Here is a 22,183-nt window from a genome sequence, read left to right as displayed (position 1 = left end):
CTTGGATAGGAAAATGTTGCTCCGTTACCGGCGGATCCCAGTTTTCACATTACAGAAGGCTTTTGTCTGGTGAAGCCTCCTCCCGCCTGCACTGTTTTGTTATCATTCATAGTTATTCACTCCTCTGTGGGAGCTGTAATCTGCATATTTTAGATGATGAATGGGTGGATATTAGTTCTTTGAAATGTTGTGGAATTAATTTATTAGTGCAGATGCTTGGGAAACAACTGTTTGCATTATTCTGAACTCTATGTCATGTCATGGCTGTAGTGTTGTAGTGTGTGAATCGTTACTGTCAACACTGTGTGAGTCACTTTAACTGATTGACTCATTACATTTAGTTAAAATTAAGCCACTTGGTTTGGAAATTATTGATAATATTATTTTTAACTAATTACAAGGTGAAGCACAGATAAACTATTAGAACAACATAATCTTTGAATCTATTCTATGCAGTTATTCAATGCAACACTTTAATTTGAATATTAACTTTAGGCCCCATTTACAAGACAACGTTTCTAAATAAAAACTGAAAATTTAGGTTTTTGGTGACCGTTTACATGGCAACAGTGCCCGGAGCCACTGAAAAATTTATTTTTTGAAAATGGCTCCCAAAGTAGAACCTTTTAAAAACAGTCTGACTCCTGTCTCCCTGGAAATGGGGGAAAACACAAAACCATTGCTGCGACTCTAGAAAGTAATCATTGTGCACATGCTCAGTAGAGACAATAAGAATAATGTTTCCACCAGAGTGTCATGACTCCCAGTCCATATTCTCCTGGGACTTGGTGCTTTTATTTTGACAGTCACCGTAATAGCGATCCAAATTGGTCGTCTGTCTGTACAAATGTGATGTTAATGTTTATAGCGTAATGTTCTGTGCTGTATGTGTGTGGTTTGATTACAAAAACAACCAACAGTGCCCACTAGTGGCCTGGCATGCTAACTACATCGTTTTCAGCTATTCTACTGTTTCCTTGTAAACGGAAAACTTTTCTGAAAAGAAAATGCAAAGATTTTGTGTTTTTAGTGGAAAATAGGGCCTCATTGTAGCTTACTTGATTCCAGGTTATAAAGTGTGACCTTTAAGTGGTCAAGCAACATGCCTGCCTGACCTCAGAGACACACCGGCGCAGATTTAGCAGGAATGTCCCACAAAAATTTGGTCTTGCAGTAAAAATGTGCAAAAACCATTCTTTTGGAGTAGTTCACTACTGTATGAGAACATTTTGGTCATAAATTGCTTTGACCCACGTTCAGAAAAACATGCAGGCGCTTCTGTTCAGAGCGGATGGAGAGATGAAAGGGCCCGATAGGAGGTCTGAACACGTCTGTGAGCGTATTCCTGCTCCGGAGTCTTATCGGTCACATCTACCAGCCGCTCTCCAGCTGTCAGGACACGTCAGGGATCGCAGCAGATCCACAGGAAACAAAACCTCTAGAACAACTAAAGATCTGGGGCTCAGGTTGAACTTTTCCTGAGATTTTCTGGTAAATCAGTAAATCGTGTGTTGGGTGGGCTTTGTGGGCGTCGTACGGCTCAGTGAGGGACAATTACATGCATGGTGGAGTGGGGGAGGGAAACCTGTGGGAGGGCAGCGAGCAAAACAAAGCACATGTGGGCTTTAGCTGCTTTTAGATAAGTTTAGAGGGAAATGTGCAGGAGGTGTTTGTTAACGTGTCGGGACAACCTGGGCTCCTGTGTGCATGTCAACAGTCACCTTCACCGCGGCCTCGTTGACGTGATTCACAGCTCTAGAACCGCCGTATTGTCACAACAAACTTGACTAGTATTTCACGTCAAAACACCGTCGTCCTCACCTCCAGGAAGTCGCACACGCTTCCTCTCTCTGGCTTTAATAAGCGTCAGATGGCTGTACTTGGTCAGACACAATGCCAAACACAATGCTATGTCTGTGCTCAGGACTCATAACCAGCCGCATTGTTTGATACGAGAGCGGCGAGCGGCCCAACGCCGACTTTATCTTGATCTCCAGACTGGGAGACTCCAGTTCTCAGGGCTCCGCAGACAATATCCATCGCTTGTTTTATTCACTGGGCAGCGGCGTGCCAGAACCTTGAGCCTGCTGCTGTCTGGATTCCCAGTCGTGGGGTGGCACTGCGTCCTGCGGGGTGGGGGTGGGGTGGGTGAGTGGGGGGGTGGGGGGGGGGGGGGAGCTTAACATCGACACAAACAGCTGTGAATAATAGAGGAGGGTCGCTCCATTCCCATGCTGGGGGGGCAACACCTGTGGGCAGCCCATTTGTCAAGTGATTTGTGGGACGGACTGAAGACGGAGTGAGAACAGAGGAAGGAGGGCAAACAGGAGTGTGTGTGTGTGTGTGTGTGTGTGTGTGTGTGTGTGTGTGTGTGTGTGTGTGTGTGTGTGTGTGTGTGTGTGTGTGTGTGTGTGTGTGTGTGTGTGTGTGTGTGTGTGTGTGTGTGTGTGTGTGTGTGTGTGTGTGTGTGTGCGTGCGTGCGTGCGTGTATGGGGGGGATAGTAGGGTAATATCACAAGACCACACACAATGAAATCTCTGTTGATTTACCCACACACACACACACACACACACACACACACACACACACACACACACACACACACACACACACACACACACACACACACACACACACACACACACACACACACACACCTGTAGAGTTTTAAGAGGTCCTGCACTTCCACTGAACCCTCTCCTGGCTCATCTTCAATTTCCGCCATGTTTTCTTTTTGTGTACTAATCAACAAAATAACTAAATAGTTTGTCACATCCAATGAGACCCAAAGCTTAAATAAGAGGAGGGAAGTTCTTTCAACTTTTTCATCTTCAAACAGAAACTTAGTCGTTTTTTTACAAACTGAAAATCAAACTTCACGAACATCTTGTTTGTAGAATTCCTCTTGATGGTCTGAGAGTAACAAGAAAGCCTGAACTTTGGTGGAGATGAGTTGTTCCTTTTCCATAATGTCAATGAAGTCTTTATTTTGCCTGAAAACGACAAAACCTAAGACATAACGAACCGGCCATCAATATCTTCACTCCACCCTCGAGCCGCTGTTGCTCAGTTGATCAAGTCAGACGTCCCTCAGTCCGGAGGTTGGTGGTCCGATCGCCCGTTTCATCCAAATAATGAAGTGTCTTCTGACAAAGACGCCGAATCCCAAAGAGCTTCCAAAGGTCGAGCGCCTTGCAGGGCAGCTGTGAGTATGTGCGACTGAGTTTATTTGACTGATGAAACCCTGGTGAAACTGGTGAAATCCATTTACTCATCTTTACAGCCAGCAGTTGACTTATTTATGTGTTGCAACTATGACCAAAATTTTCATTGGTGTTGAAAGTTTCTCGGCTTTCCTGTAAAATATTTGTTGAATGTTGTTTATACTACAAGCCCACTTCCATTTTTACAGTCCTTGGTTAAAGCAAACGGTTAGAACATAATGTGTCAATTAAATTATTAAAAGAGAAACTATTTTAAGTTTAAGGTTACGCTGATAAGCTGTGAAACCGCCTTTAAGGATAGAACCCCCTTTACTGAGAGGCTGAGTTAAGAATAACTCATGTTGAATCTTGTGATCAGGTAAAAGTGAAGAATGATACAGGCCCGTTTCCACCTGCCGTTAAAGTGATCCGATCACATGAGGTGAATCCTGACGCAGACTGGTGACATTTGTCCCTATCATGCGTTTCGGGGTAACCACTTGAGTCTGGATTGCGTCGCTACACCTCTACGTCACTTCCTCTAAAGGGTTAAAGGGCTCGGCACACAGTTCTTACCTGAGCCTGTCCCCAGATGAAGGCGAGGACGGATCCTCTGCCCGGTCCGCTATCGGACACCGTGTCTCTGCAGACCTCCAGGTACCGACGTCCATGTTCCTTTCCAGAGCTTCTTCGGAAAATGATGAAAACGGCGTGCACTGATGACGTTTTCGTATTTTCCTGCTGTGCCACCGTCGAGGAACACATCGTGACTGTTCACACTACAAAGCCGATGTGGCCGGATGCGCCTCAGAAACCCTCAGGAAGTGGTTTGGTGCCTGTTCACGTTTGTCTTTAGGTGATGTGATGACCTGAAACGCATGTTGACGCAGGTCTGAATGGGCCCTAAGTGGAGTCATTGTGGATTCGGCTGGAGGCTCAAAAACACCATTTTCCCAAAAGGTCTTTGATCAGTTGGTGTATTTCTAACATTTTCTTCTCATTTCCTGAACTTGATTGCATCAGTGTTGGTCTCTCATGTGGGTTTTTTTCTCTCACGGTCTTTTTCAGTATTCAGTATTTGAACCGTTACCTGTCTGTTGCAGTGGAAATCAGGCCTAAGGGGGTCTGCCACAAAGATTCAGATTATTGAACACTGTCTGAAAATCATCGTGTGTGTGTGTGTGTGTGTGTGTGTGTGTGTGTGTGTGTGTGTGTGTGTGTGTGTGTGTGTGTGTGTGTGTGTGTGTGTGTGTTGGGGAGGGGGAGTAGCCTTTCCTGCTCATTACCACAGCAGTGCACCTGTGATCACTCTGATATTCTGTTTGAGAGCATTAAGGTTCTCAGCGGGGGATTTAGAGGAGGGGGCTGGGGTTCAGCAGTTTGATCCCGCTGAATTGGGTGTGGCACGTTCGCCCGACAGCTCGCCTCATGTCTGCTCGTCGGGATAAAAGCAGAGCGAATCCACAAACAGGCCTTTGTTGTAGCACTGAGCGACGCTCGAATGCTAATGCACATAAAAACCAGACACAGATGTGCAAAGCAACGTAGAAAAGTTCAAACATGAGGAAGGAAGGAAGCGTTTGTGAGTTCTGTGACGGAGGCGTTGCTCGCAATCACGATTAAAGCTGATTGTGTAACATTTTTATGTCGAAAAAAAAAAACCAGACTCATCAAGTCCAACGCGAGACTGAAAACCTTCCCATCGCGTTTGCATAAATGATTATATGGTTAGATATGGAAACCAGAGGAATTAATCATCCTTGCTTCACTCTGCAGTCCGGTGGAAAATATTTAGTTTCTTGGGCTTTTTATTCATCGATTCAGTTTAAACTGCACCAGAAAACATCCGAATCTGTTGATCTGCTAATTCTCCATGTCCAACTGCCTCACCTCTTTACAGACTCCAATTTCACACTGAAGATAAAGAACTGCTCAACCTTTCATTGTAAAATGGACAATGTGGGGTCTGCAACTGGAGGTCTTTGACATGGACCATCTTCTTGTTTTCATTGGCCGTCAGTCCATTTCTGACTATTTTGTTTTTTAAGGCTCTTCTCGTGCTGCTTTCAGTGACTCTGTATTTTTTTTTATCATCTTGACAGTTAATCGAAGTCTCAGCTGCATTGAACATCAGATTAAAACTAACCTCACAGTTCCTCTTTTTGAGCCACTTTTTAAGCTCAAGTAACACTATCTGAACGATACAAAGACTTTTACTTCTTTGTGGACCACAAACGGTATCAGATTATGTTCATTGGCATTTAAAAGAGGCAGGTTATCTCTTTTTATTAGACCTCAAATATAAGACAACCTCACTTTTTCAGACCAGTGTCTCAGAAAATAATTTTTTTATTTTTTTTGTAAATCTTAAACGTCTTTACAAAACTTTGCGACTTTGCTTTGGTGAAATAAACGTCTCATGTTATGCAGGGGTGTCAAATATAAGACCCGTGGGCCAAATCCAGCCCACAACAGGCTCCAATCTGACCAAACCATCAAGCAATTTCTAAAAATGGAAATGAAATCATTGATTTTTGAAGTTTCTTTAAAAAAAATTGGTTTTAATTTCTGTAGAAATTGTTTGGTTTTGTGAAAATATAGATATTTTCATGCTGTGTATACCGTGCACCACAACAAAGAAAAACTTTAAAGTTTCAATTTAAAGGATTTTATTGCTCTATTTTACCGGCCGACCCACTCAAGATGAAATTCGGCTGCAGGTGGAATTTGAACTAAAATGTTTTGGCCCCTCTGTGACAGTCGCCACAGAAAGACGAGGATTCTGCTCCATCAAGTTTCAGATGAAGAGACTCAGGAGCAGCAAGAGAGAAAAAAAGTATTTTCTTAATACTTCTGCCTTTAAAGTCCCCTGGGAGTAGATTTCAGCTCTCCAGATAGATCTTCTTGAGTTGCAGAAGCTTAAGAGAAAATGTGATTTTGGACTTCATGTATTAACAGAATCCTTCTTTCCCAACGTCCTCGGAGTCACTGGGTCAGCTGCTTCTTATGGCAGGAACACTGACCTCAATTACAGCGTTTGTTATTCGCCAACTCTTTCTACTTTCATGATGAAATGATCCCGTGTTTAAAAGTACACACTGTCAGACGTCTTTGTCTTCTGAACTGCTGCTTGTTGCTCCTATAAATAAGCATAAAATGCAGCAAATCACGGCGGTTTGGCAGCTCTGCCGTCCGTATCAAATAACCTGTTTCAGTGCGGCTGCCATTGTTTCAGCCAGCAAAAACAGATTATGCCTGTTGTGCTTTCACAACTGGGATTTTTTTTTGGCGACATGAAGTACGAACAGCTCTTGGAAATGAGCGCAGCTGAGTGCGGACCTCTCTGCCGGCTTCTGGAAGGAAAGCCGATTCCACTGGCACCTCGTTTGTAGCCATCAAGGATCTCCGGCGCTGCGATGACGACCAGCGGGGCCGGGATAAGAAGGCCTTTGTTGGAGGTGCAGCGGCGCTGTCGTCAGAAGTTTGATTGGAAAAGAGCTCTCCTGTTTATCGTGTTGGAGTGACAGTCGGACCCATCTTGCCTTAAGGTCTCGTCTTTCACACACTTTAATTTGAGACGAAGGAGGAACCGCTGTCAGTTTCAGATTCCGTCTTCCTCAAAATGTATTTCTTCACCCAACATCAGGTTAATTACAGAAAGATTCTTGAGGTTTGTGTTTTATCCAAAAACCTCAGTCTTTCTAAGGAAGTCCAGTCATTTGTCCTATTCATCGATATTTATGTTGGAAAAGGAAACAAACCAGAATTAAATTGAGCGGCATTGGCGTGAGGAGTATTTCTGGATTGTTGACCTGCGTTTGCTCTCTATTCCCCTCGTAATTCAGTTACTGTGAACTTCAGACTTCCAGTAATTCTAATGGGATGAGGCTTTAGTGAAGAGGTGTGTGAGTTTACGATCCACAGACGTTCCAGAGGAATGATTACAGTGACAACAGGATGAGAGGAAACTGAACTGTAGGTACATCCCAAGTGAGGGTGGTACGGCGCTGTAACCAGTCACAGATCATCACACTGTAGGTGAAGGAACAATCACACACTAACGTTCGCAACGAGGAGCAATTTAAAGTCATAAACACCAGCAAATGTTTTCAGAACCGGGGAAAAGCAACTTTGAGGAATTCACCGATGCAAATACAGGTACTTAATAGAAACCATAAAGACTAATTCACACTCTATACGCAAACAACATGCAAAATCATCTTACCAGTGAAACTAATCATTTTTTAATTAAAAAATATATAAATATTGACTCATGTTTTTAGTTCTGGGGGTTGAACTTCTGGTATTTTATAACTTAACACCCGCTGCTTTCTGACTTTCTAGGAAACTGTTAGTCTCTGCTTGTTTTCCAAATTAGTTTTTGTTCTGCCGACTGCTCGAGGAGCACCCCCTCACCCCCCCCCCCAACCACCACCACCACCCCCCCAGACCCTGAACCCCCCCACGATGTAGATCCAGCGTTTAGCCTATTGACCTTTAATTATCCATCCTGTGTCTGCGGAGCAGCCTGCATGCCAGAGCCCAGCAGCTCTGTGGGGGGTGGGGGGGTCTATTGATGGGGAGTGGAGGCCGAGGAACAAGCCGCACTGACTGCTGAACATCACATACAAGCATAAATAAAACATTTGTGTTGCTCCTTTAATGAAGTCACACCCACTGGGTGTGATGATGAAACATTAATGTTGCTGCTGAAGAAGTTGCTAACCAGCGGGGATCATCAGTTATTCTGTTAAAACCAGAGTTGGCAACCTCTTTGTGGGAAACTGGAAGAGAACTGTGGTGAAATGGTTGAGCAACGTCCTCAGTATGGCAGCGTGTTTCTGTGGCCACGTCGGGAGATGTTTGACGAACCCAGAAGGTCTCTGTCGATTTGTCCAGAGAGGAAAATGTCAGACTTTGTTTTGTGGACGTTACGTAAAGATTTTAAACATATCCTCCACCTTCTGATGAGATCACAAGCTGTGAACAATAAACATCCTCTAATTGGCAAACGACAATGACATTTACTCAGCGTGTTGATGGCATTCAGGCTCAGGAGTGGTAAGAATGACGCCTCACCTGGTAAAGCCAAACGTGGGAATATTTATTTCCTCATGGTTTGAAAACTGCTTCTGTTACGGTCTTAGAGGGGATGAATTAAAGAAGGCTGCCTCACTTCAACTCACTATATGACAGCTCTTTACTACCCAATATAAAAGCTTCTGGAAATTACAATTAGTACAAAACTGCTTCATCCAAATTATGTTAAAATGAAAGACTGAATCCACAGTCTTGTTTATTCCTCTTTTTTTTATGCACAGTATCAATCTATTCTATTTCTGTCTGACTTCACCTTTTCTTTCCTCTTCAACAGTGTTTAAGTTTTCCGTTCATTATGGCGGCATTTTCATTCATGTTGATTTGTTGTACGTCATGATAACCTCAGATTTAGTGGCGCTCTGAACATATCAAACTAGATGGACATGAGATCCCTATGTAGTGTAGCAAACAATGTCTGTTTCCACGGAAACAGCAGACACTATGTTGGGCCACTAGTGGGCGCTGTCGTTTGTTTCTGTAATGAAACCACACACACATGCAGCAGAGAACAACGGGCTCTAAACAATCACAAGGGGAGAACACGGACATTCAAGTGGACAGAGAATCAAGTTGGATTGTTATTACAGTGACTGTCAAAATAAAAGTACCAAGTCCCAGGAGAATATGGACTGAGAGTCATGACACGACAGAGGAAACATTGTTATGATTGTCTCTACTGAGCATGTGCAGAACTACTAGTTACTATGGCCTTGGTGCACGTGAGCACTGGCAGTGCTTCAGAAAACTTTGTGTTTTCACACATTTAAACAGAGACGGCGCACAAGCATTTTCAAAAAGTTCCACCTCGGGCGCCATTTACAAAAAGTCTCATTTTCAGTGGCTCTTAGCACCTTTGTCCTGTGAACGTAGCCCCAAAACTCGACAGACGTTGTGCGTTTTCACTTCATAAACTCATGTAAACAGGTCCTGAAATAATTGTAGTGGTTCACTGTCTCCTCAATGCACAAACACCCTGGATCCATTCCAGGTCTTTTGTTTGGAGTTTGCATGTTTTTCCAGTGCGTTGGGTTTCTTTGTCTCTGTTGGTGTGAATTATTGCTTATGTATTCTATTCTCCACTTGGAGGATTCCAACCCCTCAGAGTAGAAGAAGCAGGTCAAGATGGATGGATGGATGGATGGATGGATGGATGGATGGATGGATCTAAGAATGCATCGCTTAAATCATCTCTATGAAGCATTAAAAGTTCTTTGAGTTAAATTTGAGACTTATTAAAGAAGTATAGCAAAGTGAGGGAGGTTGAGGAGTTTTGTGTTTTCACTGAATTCCTCTTTTGTTTCAGCGCGTTAATCCATTGGTGTTTGTATTGGTTTTGGCAGTTCAAGAATTTTTTTTCCCAAATGCATTCACCACACATGCTTTAAGATTTTTGTTTCCGTCTAAATGATCAGGTAAACAAGATCATGTATGAGTCGGTGATTCTGTAAGTAGCTTTGAGTTCAGAGCCAAAATGTCAAAACTGTGCAGAGGCGGAGAGCAAATTGACTTATTACCCTCCGATTATTGGTTTGCATCTAAGAGGCCATTCACAAGTCGTATTAAAATAATCAGATTGTGGGTTGTGTAATCAGATAGTGTTTGACCACTTGAAAGTGAAGTGCGAATGCACCCACGAAGGACTGAGAGTGGATTGTGATCCGAGCGGTCGGGGGAAGCTTGGTGGCCACTTTGAACACAAGTGCAGAGGCAGTTTCATTGCACAAAGCACATTCAACGACTAAATAATGGATACGGTTGCAATCTCACACAGCGTTTCTAAAATAAAAACGGCAGAAGCTTTTTCCCTTCTGAAGATAGAAAACACAGCAGCCATCTTCTTCTGGACAGAGTTGGGAACCTTGAAAACATTATATTGCAAATAAGTTTGAATATAACGTGGATTTTGATATTCTTGTCTGTCAATGGTTAGACATTAGGCTCATGCACTTAAACCTGAGGGAATCTATCTGAGCCCTGATCAGGACAGTTTGAGGCCCTGACCTCAGGCTGCGATGTGCTCCGCTGCCCAAAAAGTGGGATCACAGACGTACAAAGCGATGGCTTTGAGGAGATTTGCAGCACTTCCTCATCACTCTGTGTGAGCGAATAAAAGCTGGACACTTTGCTGTCACCCTGGGAACTGGCTGCTGGGAGATTTGTGCCAGATTGTGCTCCTGAAAGCCACAGCTGCATGGTGAGGACGAGGAGCGCCGGCCGGTACTGTAGGGCTGTGTGTGTGTGTGTGTGTGTGTGTGTGTGTGTGTGTGTGTGTGTGTGTGTGTGTGTGTGTGTGTGTGTGTGTGTGTGTGTGTGTGTGTGTGTGTGTGTGTGTGTGTGTGTGTGTGTGTGTGTGTGTGTGTGTGTGTGTGAGAGAGTGCACTCTTTGATGTGAGGCGGTACACAGAGTCCCCCAGGTGTTCAGCACCACATCGTGTCTGTGTATTGAGAAGTCCTCCTCCCTGTCTTCCACACTTACATGGTAGCTTTTTACACCCCGTCTCTCTGAGGGACCCTCGAGCGTCCGCTCACAACTTTCATTCAGGTGCTGGAAAAGTCTTTTCTTCTCCAAGGTTTCTGCGGCAAGGAGCTTAAAAACCCCTGCTAATTTTCTCTCCCACAATCGACATGTTGGAGTAAAATGCACTATTCCATATCCTGAATGTCTCAACATTTATTAGATATTAGAACTCAGACCACCTCGTCACATCAAATGGAAATCTTTCTATTTCCTCGTGAAATCAGCCTGGCGTGTCCAGGATTCACAGAACATTTATCGCAGGACTTTTTTTTTTTTATGTTCTTAGAAGCATTCAGTCTCATTTCACGGCTCAGAAGGCAAGTGAGGGATTAAAGTGAGCAAATGAGGCTGGTTTGTTGTGTCAGAGGTGATTTGGATTCTTATCGGTGGCAAAACTGCTGATCTGCTGGCGACCTAAGCTGACAGCCTTAATGGAACGGGGAGGCCAGTAATGACAGCTACTTTAGTTAGTGTTTTACTGCATTGTCTGTGTGTCAGGCGCATAATTAGTGAGTGTAGACCGAGGCTGCTGCAGTAGCCCCCTCATTATGTGTGCTATTGTCTGGTTTGTATTGTTTAAGTGTTCGGTTTTTTTGTCTGTCTTTGCTTTTCGTGAATGTGGGGACTCAAAAATGTTTGTCTTCTCTTTATTCACTTAGTTTTGTCCCCTTCCCTCTAACATTGTCACTTTATTCCAAAAACGCGTATATTTCTTTTGATAAACTATCACATGTTTATTGTTGATAAATATGGTTGGTTGGTTGGTTGGTTGGTTGGGTGGTTGGTTGGTTGGTTGGGTGGGTGGGTGGTTGGATTGGTGGTTGGTTGGTTGGTTGGTGGTTGGTTGGTTGGTTGGTTGGTTGGGTGGTTGGTTGGGTGGTTGGTTGGTGGTTGGTTGGTTGGTTGGTTGGGTGGTTGGTTGGTTGGTTGGTGGTTGGTTGGTTGGTTGGGTGGGTGGGTGGTTGGATTGGTGGTTGGTTGGTTGGTTGGTTGGTTGGGTGGTTGGTTGGGTGGTTGGTTGGTTGGTTGGTTGGGTGATTGGTTGGTGGTTGGTTGGTTGGTTGGTTGGTTGGTTGGTTGGTTGTTGGTTGGTTGGTTGGTTGGTTGGTTGGGTGGTTGGTTGGTGGTTGGTTGGTTGGTTGGTTGGTTGGTTGGTTGGTTGGTTGGTTGGTTGGGTGGTTGGTTGGTGGTTGGTTGGGTGGTTGGTGGTTGGTTTGTTGGTTGGTTGGGTGGGTGGGTGGGTGGTTGGTTGGTTGGTTGGTGGTTGGTTGGTTGGTTGGTTGGTTAAACGATTGATTTGCTCATTGTTTGGATTGTTAATTGTGAGTTTTTGTGTGTTGACATTTATTTAACTGTAACAACAGTGGTCTTCAAAATCAAGTAGTTGCAGTTCTTTTCCTCACTTAAAGGAGCTTCTTGATTGTATTTTCAAAACAGCAATTCAGGTTATTGTTTTAAATGGAGCAGTTCAATTTAAAACTTTCAATTTTAGAGGATCAACCACAACTTTTTGTTTTACACGCAGTGAGTCGATGATTCAAACGTGTGTTAAAGGCATATATTACTACAACTGATAACCGTTGGAGAACACCTCTTCAAAACCTCTTCCACAAACATAAATGGTATACACACATTTCAACACTAAGCTGCATGACTGGGCTGTGAAGGAGTGTGACATGTTCATTGAAATGGTGCTTGTATTTCATTGTTTTAAAAATCACACGAGTAATATTGTGAGCGATACATAATGGTGCACTCCGAGCTTTAAGCTTGGATCGGCTTGGATTTGGCTCTGGAACAGGTTATATTGGCACCAGGCTTTGAATATTTCAAAAGAAACCCTTCCCTGCTGTGATGACTGGCAGGATGGCAGCTTTGAAATTGTCTCTGAACCACAAAGGAGAACGACACAAAGAAAATTAAAAAAACACGAGCCCAAAGCAAAATTTACAGCCTGGACGTGAGCTCCAGTCTTGTTTGATAAACTCGCTGATGGAAATAATTATACAGAAATGTTAAGTACATTTTGGAAACATGTCATGAGTTTCTTGTAAAACCGTGCCATTAAAAACGCCACTCTGAAAAATACTGTCCATCCTTCCATCCATGAATCCATCCATCCATCCATCCATCCATCCATCCATCCATCCATTCATCCATCCATCCATCTTGACCTGCTTCAACTAATCTGAGGGGTTGGAATCTTCCAAGCGGAAAAACACAATATATAAGCAATAATTCACACCTCCGGAGATTTTAGAGCCTTAAAGAAACCCAATGCACTGGAGAAACATGCAGTCTTGAGCTGGAGATAGGGAGGTGAGAGTACTTACCACTACAACCCTTTTTCTTATATTGGGTTTAATATAAGCAGTTGAAGCAGTTTGTCTTTCATGGACAAATGAACCTGTTCTGAAGTTAATCTGACATTTTACAGTTACGTCTTGTGGCTCTATGTCTCCTTCTTTTGTTCACCAGTCATGACGGGCAAGTCATCCAGTCACAGGCCCGACCTGTCAACACATCCAAATATTCTGGAGTGTGTGTGTGTGTGTGTGTGTGTGTGTGTGTGTGTGTGTGTGTGTGTGTGTGTGTGTGTGTGTGTGTGTGTGTGTGTGTGTGTGTGTGTGTGTGTGTGTGTGTGTGTGTGTGTGTGTGTGTGTGTTTCCCCCTGCATGCATTAGCTCTGTATCATCCAGATACAGACGGCAGACAGCTCCACGCCCTCAGACAGGGTCCACAGATCATGGATCATGTGTGTTTGTGCTTTAGTCCACGCCGCATAAAGTCACAACAGGAGCAGATAAGACCGGCCCCAGGTTGGCTTTGGAAGCCAAATCCTCAGCAGCAACCCCCCCCCCCCCCCCCCCCCCCCTCCCCGTACTAATCGGATTAGCTGAAAAGTTAGCAGCACGACCCCGAAGAGACACAACATTTCTTACACTGACTTCTCTGACATTTTTTTCTGCTCTCCAGAATCCGTAATCTCACTCTTGTCTCAAAGCCGCGTCACGTCGTCTTGGTCACAGTAAACAAGGACTTCAGTACACGATGAACTGCCTCTAACCTCTGTTTGTGATGGAGAAGCGTCTTGTGGTCGGCTGGAGTGAGGCTGAGGGTGGGGGTGGCTGGTCCACCCAGGTGGGGGAACAATGGCACGCCCGTTGTCTCAAAGGAATGGTTGGCTGAGCACAGTCCCGGGCGGAGGAGGAGGGGGAGGAGGAGGGGGAGGAGGAGGGGGAGGAGGAGGAGGGTGGGGCAGGCAGGAAGAAACTGAGTTGTGAAATGGGGAAAGCAGTGTGCTGAATGGGGGCAGCAGGGTGGCAACTGGACTCTCAAAGCTCCTTTCATGCTTGGTCTGCTTCAACCAACGCTAAAAATGGCTTGTGAGGGCACGGAGGTGTCTGGCTAATTGTTGTCCTTTAGTTTTGATAACGACCAGTCAGAAAATAAGCTGGGAGAGGAAGTTGTTTTTTGTTTTTTTTTTATACCTCCTTTAAACGTTTTTGAGTAAAAACACAAAACTTCTGTAGTGTTTTGGGGGTCTGTTTACACGACATTGGTGCTCGGAGTCAACACAACTTTTCAAAAACAGCAGAAACGCTGCTCCTGGTCCTGGTCACCATGGCAACAGTAACTAGTTGTCCTGCACATGCTCAGTAGCTGGACAACAAGAACAATGTTTCCTCCGTGGTGTCATGACTCCCTGTCCATATTCTCCTGGGACTTGGTACTTTTATTTTGACAGTCACCGTAATAACAGTCCAACTTGGTGGTCTGTCCACTAGAATGTCTGTGTTCTACTGTTGTTTAGAAAGCTTAGAGCCCATTGTTCATGTGGTTTCAGAACAAAAACAACCGACACCGTGGCCCGTCATGCTCACTACATCTTTTTTCAACATTTCTACCATTTTCCGTGTAAATGGACATCAATATCAAAATGTGCAAAGGGGAAACTTTTCTGAAAGGAAAACTCAAAAGCATTTTCACTAAAAACATTGTTGTGTAAATGGAGCTTCAGTGTCCGGGGGCATTTAACTGGCTGACGTCAGGCCCAGTGCAGCTTGGCAACTATTGAAGCTCATCGTTTCTCTTCTCCTTATTGTTTAGTGGGAATAATGATCAGATTTGTTTGTTTGAGAAATCTCTGCGGTAGCTTATCTCTCTGACTTATCACGACCTGGTAACTCCAAGGTCACTCAGGTCTGCTGACCGGAGTGCAGAACAAGACGTCCCTGCAGATCAGGCCGACTCCCACATCTCTTGCTTTTAACTTTTCTAGAAACTCACTGTGAACTCTTTCAACGCTTTTAACTCGAGCAGAGAGGTTCTGTTTTATTACTCCGAGGCCTCGTTTACACAACGATTTGGGAGAAAATGCAAAGAGTTAATGTTTTCGTTTCCTAAAAAACTCGGGGTTTGCACTACAACGACAGAAATGTTGAAAACGATGCAGTTAGCATGCCAGGCCACGAGGGGGCGCTGCAGAGAGCGATACGTTCTAAACATTAACCATGGCGACACACACATTCGAATGGACAGGTGATGAATTGGATGCTATTACGTGTGAGTCTCAACTATAAAACCAGAATATCTTCTGGGAGTCACGACACTCTGGATTTCAAAGTCACTAACGAGGCTCGACTAATGAATCTCACTGAACGTCCCAGAATGATGAAGAGGGCGAGAATGGGCGGGTGTCCTTTACATAACATCTCCAAACCACATTAAATCAAGAAAAATGGGCCTTTTCTTGTGCCATCCTTGTTTTCCTTTGTCAGCGAGTGAGCGGGCCCCTATAGAACCGCAGCCAAATTCAACATGGCTGAAAAAAGGAAGAAAAAAAAAAAAGCTCCTGGCTGTCTGATTCAGCAGCTCAGTGTCAAACTGGCGAGCCTTCCCGTGCATGCATTCCCCCGACGGTGCCGAGGGAACCGACTCTCCGGCCAAGATGTGGTTCTGTGGTTGCAGTCAGCCAGGCAGAAGGGAGATGAAAATGATGCCATGTGGACAAGAAGCCCTTTCTTCTTTGTTCCGCTAACGTGGCGGCCGGGCTCCAGGTCAGCCGACTGCCAAGCACAACGCATTTACAATGAGATTAGGGTTAGGAGTCACAACGGGAACAAGACGTAGGTAAAAAGACGGACACATCCACCGCACCGTGCAGATTTCAATAAGTTTGATAAAACTTTATGTCTCAGTGTGGATCCTGAATATTCAACAGACAGCTGATTCCTGTGTGTCTCTGTGTTTTCCAGTGTGGGCCAAGGTGGAGCTGAGCATGCATGAGAGTGTTGAGGTGTACCTCGGCGACTCGGCTGAGATCCCCTGCCAGTACAGCTTCACTGACACCGGCAACAAGCCCAGTTTCGTCATGATCCAGTGGTTTGTGGTGAGTACTGCTGCACCGGCACTGACAGCTGCATGTATGAATGGCTGGAGGAGTCGCAATCACGCTGCGAGGCTTTGTTACTTTCTGTCTCAGGACAACAAAACGAGACGAGTGAGACATGTCAAAATATTTATCCTGCATGTATTTGTGCTCGAGCACTTCATCACAGAGATGAGTTCATGTTTGGCACCGTTTACGTGACAGTGTTTTCAAATGAAAACGTACATTTTCCGTTGCTTTTTGGGGGTTTGTTTACACGCCAACGGTGCTCAGAGCCACTGAAAATAGAACTTTTTGAAAACGCTCCATCTCCGTGGAAACCGGGGGGAGAAGCTAATGGGTTCATATGGAACAAGCAAGTTCTTCATGGGATTTAATAAAGTATCATTAGTTTAGTTTAGTTTAGTTTAGTTTAGTTTAGGCCACCATGTTTGTTAATGTCCATCTACGTACATGCACAGTAGCGGCACTCCAGCCGGAGCCAGAGCGTTTTCAAAAGGTTGTATTTGTACTTATCAGTGGCAATGACTGCTGTTGTCGCTGTAAGAGCCCCCCCCCCCCCCCCCCCCTCACAGTTTTGTATTTTAACTCTTGTGTGCTTATTGCTGTCACTGAGGTTCTTGTTCAACATTTCACAGCTGCTAATGCTGTTTTAACATTGCTACAGAGTGACAATAAAGCTCTATTCTATTCTATTCTATTCTATTCTATTCTATTCTATTCTATTCTATTCTATAGCGTGTTGTTCACCACACGCATGTGGGTGGAGTTTCATTACAAAAACAACCAGCAGCACCGACTTGCGGCTTGGCATGCTCGTTGCATCAGTTCCGTTTCCGTGTAAACGGGAAGTTGTTTCCAAAAAGTTGCTGTGTAAACAAACCTTTTCTAAAATGAAAATGCAAATATGTTTTCACTTAAAGGGGTCATATTATGCAAAATTCACTTTCTAATGGTTTTCCGCCAGTAAAATGCGTCCCCGTATAAAAGAAAATGTGAGCTCCAACCAGCCAATCAGAAATCAAACCCTATATAGTGTCATCGGGGGTTTGGCCAATCCCAATCAAGATAGGCCCTCCCTTTGACTCCTCCCACAATTAGGCAGCTCTGCTCTGGCACATGGCACCACGAGAAGAAGTACTTCCTCCTCTTCCCAAGATGGGCACGTGTGGGCGGAGCCAGTCCAGCTCACACAGACACAGCAGATTCTGAATGCAGCTCCTGTGATCCAATATTCAAATGGAGGAAAACCAAGGAAAAGCAGTAAAGTTTGAAAACAAAGTTTTTGGACCAAGAAGATTCAAGTGAAAGTGTTGAAAAGCTGAATAAGATGACCCTTTAAAACTTTGTCGTATAAACAGGGTCTAAATTGTTCAAGGTATGTTGGATTAAAGTTACAAAAATTGGCCATGAGGACTTGTAGATGTTCTACAGAAGATGTTTCTTATTTCCAAAAGGCTTTTCTTAACCAACCTGGATTATAGATAGCCTCAGTAATTCTTTATGTCACGTTCATTCATCATTTCTGCTCCCCTTCACCCAGCTTTCATGTGTGGTTTTCTTCCGACAGAGAGGTGAAGGTAACATCTCACGGAAGCGGATCTTCTACGGCGACGGCAGTCAGGAGATGGTGGATGAAGACACGGACTACAGCGGCCGCATCGAGGTGACGTCCGACCAGCAGGGCACTCGGCTGGTGATCCAGGACGTCCAGCTCTCCGACGAAAGGGAGTTCTTCTGCCAGGTCAACGGGCTGATCGCGGGGAACGCCGAGGGCAAGACCCACCTCAGGGTGTTCGGTGAGATTCCTCAGAAAACACACAGAGGACGCCATGTCTGATATTTAACACTGAACTACTCATTCTGCTGCCGCAGCTCCTCCACAGGCGCCGGTGATCGAGGGCGTCGCTCCAGGAATATCAGTGACCAATGAGATGCCGTCAAAGGTAGATCCACTTAATCCGAGACGCACAGATCAACAAATACATTAATCTGGATTACCCGGGTAAGTATAGGGATTAATAGAGATTTGTCCATGTGACTCTCCTCCGGCCAGGTCGCCTCATGTGAGGCTCGCAACGGCTTCCCCAAACCCAACATCACCTGGTACAGGAACAACGTGCCGCTGGCGTCAGCGCCGGGACGTAAGTGACCAGTGTGCGTGCGTGCGTGCGTGCGTGCGTGCGTGCGTGCGTGCGTGCGTGCAACATTCATGAGCAAAAGAGCAGTTTTAGTGTGACTTTCCTCCACATAGAATTTAGCTGGAATGGAGCCGTAAAACATGATTAACATTTAAAATGAGACACGCAGCTTATAAAGTTCACATAATTTACCAAAGCTGCATTTTATGTTTCATTTATGAAGTTTCAATTACAATTTAGGATGTTTAATTACATTTTCAGCTGTTTCCGGTTTCATCCTTTTTTTTTTATCATTCTTCAGACAATTTTAACATTTTAAGAGGTACAATTAACTGTTTTAATCATTTTGGTTCCTTTTTAAGATGTTTTACTTTTTTATTTTTTCATTTTCAAGTTTATTTTCTTTTAGAAAGAGATTTCATTTTAGATAGATTTTATAACGGTTTTTGCATTTTTCTCTCTCGATAATTTTGACATTTTTAGTTTTTTTTCTACTCATTGATTTTTTTTCTACCTCTTGGAAATTATTTTCTTATTTCATTCAGTTTTAACCATTTTTCCCATTTTAGCCATTGTGCCTTTTTAAAAGCCCTTTTAAAAATTTAACTGATGAGTAAATGATATAAAAAACAAGATAAGATCTTTACTGAGAAACAGTTGAAACGCCTGTCCCGTCTTCAGAGGTGAACGTGTTGATCCTGGTCACCCGAGAGCCCAGCGGCTTCTACTCCGTCCAGAGTACTCTGGAGTACAAAGTGGTCAAAGAAGATAAAGACGCGCGCTTCTCCTGCGAGGTCAGCTTCTTCGTGCCCCGAGCCATCAGGACCAGCGAGTCCCAGAGCGTCAACGTCACCGTTCACTGTGAGTCTTCCTGTACTGCCTGAGCCGCATCACCTGCTGGCAGTATTTGTCCCCCATAGTTTCACGTTTCAGAGGGAATTATTTACTTTTTTGGGCTTCAGCAGATTTGATCGTCCTGGAAATGTTTAATAATGTGGCTCTTTATCAGCAGTTGAAGTCAGAGAAGCTCGACTTGTGAAACTTAGGAAAACATTTTGTTTCTGAACGTTTGTCAAAAAGTGACTTCTTCGGGCTCGTTTACACTTTTTTCAAGTGAAAACGGAAAAAACGTTTGTAGTGTTTCAGGGGGTCTGTTTACATGAAAATAATGCTCGGAGTCATTGAAAACACAACTTTTTGAAACGCTACTACTGCATGCGCAGTAGCTCACCATGTCCGTAGTTACTAGTAGTTGTGCACATGCTCAGTCGCTGGACATTCAGAACGTTTCCTCCCAGTCCATATTCTCCAGAGACTTGGTACTTTTATTCTGACAGTCACCGTAATAACAATCCAACTAGAATGTCCTTGTTCTCCCACTGTTAATGTTCATAATATATTGTTCTCTGCACGTGTGTGTGATTTCATTACAAAAACAACCAACAGCAGCCACTAGTGGTCTAACGTGAAAACTACATCTTTTTCAAAACGTTGCCGTGGAAATACAAAACGAGTTTTCACTCTAAACGTCGGGTAAATGAAGTTTCTTTCTTTTCCGTTCTGGCAGAATGTTCCAATTAAACATGCTGCATCTTGCTACTTTTAATATTTAATCTCAACTCAGGACATGAGAGAATCACGATAATCCAGAAAAAAAACACTAATGTGTTTAAGTTAACGTCAAACTGAGTTACAACACATAACTGCAGCCTGTACGTCTGTAAAGTACATTAATCTGAGATGTATTCCTGCAAGGATAAATTTTTTTTTTTATATTTTAAAAGTATATAATCTGTTAGTTTCCATTATGAGTTGAACTTTAACTTTCTGCTGTTAATGAGCTTCTATTTTTCCTCCATACTCATCATAACAAAGCGTAAGCGTGGTTGGATTGTTTTTTTATGTTTTGTTCTCGGTGCATTCTGGATGGAGGCGATGTTTGTGTTGTTTGTTGTTTTGTTTTTTTTTCTATTTTACCAGTGGGCTCTACCAGATGCTAATGTGGTCTAACCCACTGGAATATTCATGAGACGCCCACATCAGCTCGACGCGTCCACAGAAAGTAACTTGAGAAAAACTCAGTGGGAGGCTCACGTTTGACTTTCTGTCCACTTCTGCTCTCTTTATGACCTCAAACTGAAGGTCAGCGCGTCGAGTTGCTGCTGTGGAGGAGGTTTTGCCCGATTTCAAGGAGAATTTCAGAAGCAGCTTGTTTAAAAATTTTTTTAATTTAAATACACTTCTCAAAATTTATGGCAAATTTTATTCAGATTTGAATGATTCTTTAGTTAACGTCGTCACATGTTTAACAACTCAAACTTAACTGCAGCAAAAATCAAGCAAAATCATCGATTATTATCAAAGTTCTTTATGATAATTTCTTAACGTGTTCGTATGTTTCAGGTTCTTAAATGACAGAAACAAGGTTGTTTTTTTTTTAATTGTAAATATTGACACATTTCTATTCTGAGAGTTCTTAACACATTAAATCTGGTTCATTGTGCTCAAACTGCTTTGTGGGATTTTGTGGAAACACAGTCTGAGCCGTCGTGTTATGAGATGTAAAGTGACTTTAACAGCTCGATGAATACGCCCACTTAATTTGATTTTGTGTGTGTGTGTGTGTGTGTGTGTGTGTGTGTGTGCGTGCGCAGACCCCACCACCATGGTGGAGTTGTGGAAGGAGTCCCCCCAGGGTCTGGTGAAAGAGGGGGATACTGTGGAGCTGCGTTGCCAGGGCGACGGCAGCCCCCCGCCGCCCTTCATTTTCAACAGAGAACAAGTAAGAATCGAGGGCTTTCTCTCGGCCGACACGCAGAATGAGCGACGCACCGGAGACACGTCGGGAATGTTTTTGATATGCAGACACGAGTGTGGCGGGTCTCTGAGGGCCCTGTCAGCTCTGACCTGCAGGTCCAGGCCGGGGTCTGGGACCGGGGCTCATGAGTCCCACTCTTTCACATGACACACACACACACACACACACACACACACACACACACACACACACACACACTGTTCACACACTCTTTAACAAGACCTTTCTGTTTGTTGGTGACGATCGTGACTCGAGAGTTTTCAAATGAGAAATATTGATTCTTGTAGAAAGTTCAGTTCAAATCAATAGTTGCTGATTAATCAAGTATAAAAATATCAGGAAGCAGAAAACTTACTGGAGGGACGTGTTCCTGTTACAACACTCATCCGACCGCATATTTAATAATCATTTATCCATCCATCCATCCATCCATCCATCCATCCATCCATCCATTTATCCAACTCACTACCATCCATCCATCAATCCATCCATCCATCCATCCATCCATCCAACTGACCACCATCCAACTATAATCCATCTATCCATAACTATCATCCATCCATCCATTCATTAAATCCATCCATCCATCATCCATCCATCCATGCAACTATCATCCATCCATCATCCACTCATCCAACTGACCTTCCATCCATCCATCCATCCATCCATCCATCATCACATTGGGTGAGTGAAACCTGAGCAGAGTGTGTTGTTCTGGTTCCAGGAGCCGGACGTGGACCTGGAGAGTCGGGGCAACGTCTTGATCCTTCCATCAGTGTCCCGGAAAGACAGCGGCCTCTACCAGTGTCGTCCTCTGGACTCCGACGGACAGACGGACGTCAAAGGAGAAGTGCAGCTCACTGTGCACTGTGAGAAACCTGGATTCAACATTACATGCAGCTACGAGCCACAACATTACCACCGCCCTAGCAGTTTCACAATTTAACATAGTGTTATTTTAATACTATGTTAAAGCATCTCAGTCGTACACAGATTCATCTCTTTGCAGC

The 22,183-nt window shown here is 44.0% G+C and overlaps 1 protein-coding gene across 1 annotated transcript in view; it reads left to right on the top strand.

The window, feature by feature from the left end:
• Positions 1 to 22,183, top strand: part of mcama (melanoma cell adhesion molecule a) — a gene marked incomplete at both ends in the record, with an annotated part of 54,384 nt that overhangs the window by 20,865 nt on the left and 11,336 nt on the right. Inside the window, 7 exons of the mRNA XM_080483436.1 lie at positions 16,081 to 16,214; positions 17,785 to 18,013; positions 18,090 to 18,160; positions 18,271 to 18,358; positions 19,037 to 19,216; positions 21,010 to 21,137; positions 21,898 to 22,042. Of these exons, the coding sequence (XP_080339562.1) occupies positions 16,081 to 16,214; positions 17,785 to 18,013; positions 18,090 to 18,160; positions 18,271 to 18,358; positions 19,037 to 19,216; positions 21,010 to 21,137; positions 21,898 to 22,042 (975 nt within the window). The remainder of the gene's footprint in view (positions 1 to 16,080; positions 16,215 to 17,784; positions 18,014 to 18,089; positions 18,161 to 18,270; positions 18,359 to 19,036; positions 19,217 to 21,009; positions 21,138 to 21,897; positions 22,043 to 22,183) is intronic.

This window comes from Lipophrys pholis (genome assembly GCF_963383615.2).
Source record: "Lipophrys pholis genome assembly, chromosome: 16".
NCBI classification, from domain to species: Eukaryota; Metazoa; Chordata; class Actinopteri; order Blenniiformes; family Blenniidae; genus Lipophrys; species Lipophrys pholis.
Note: the sequence above shows the minus strand (reverse complement) of the source record. Positions and strands in the feature narration are given on the sequence as shown.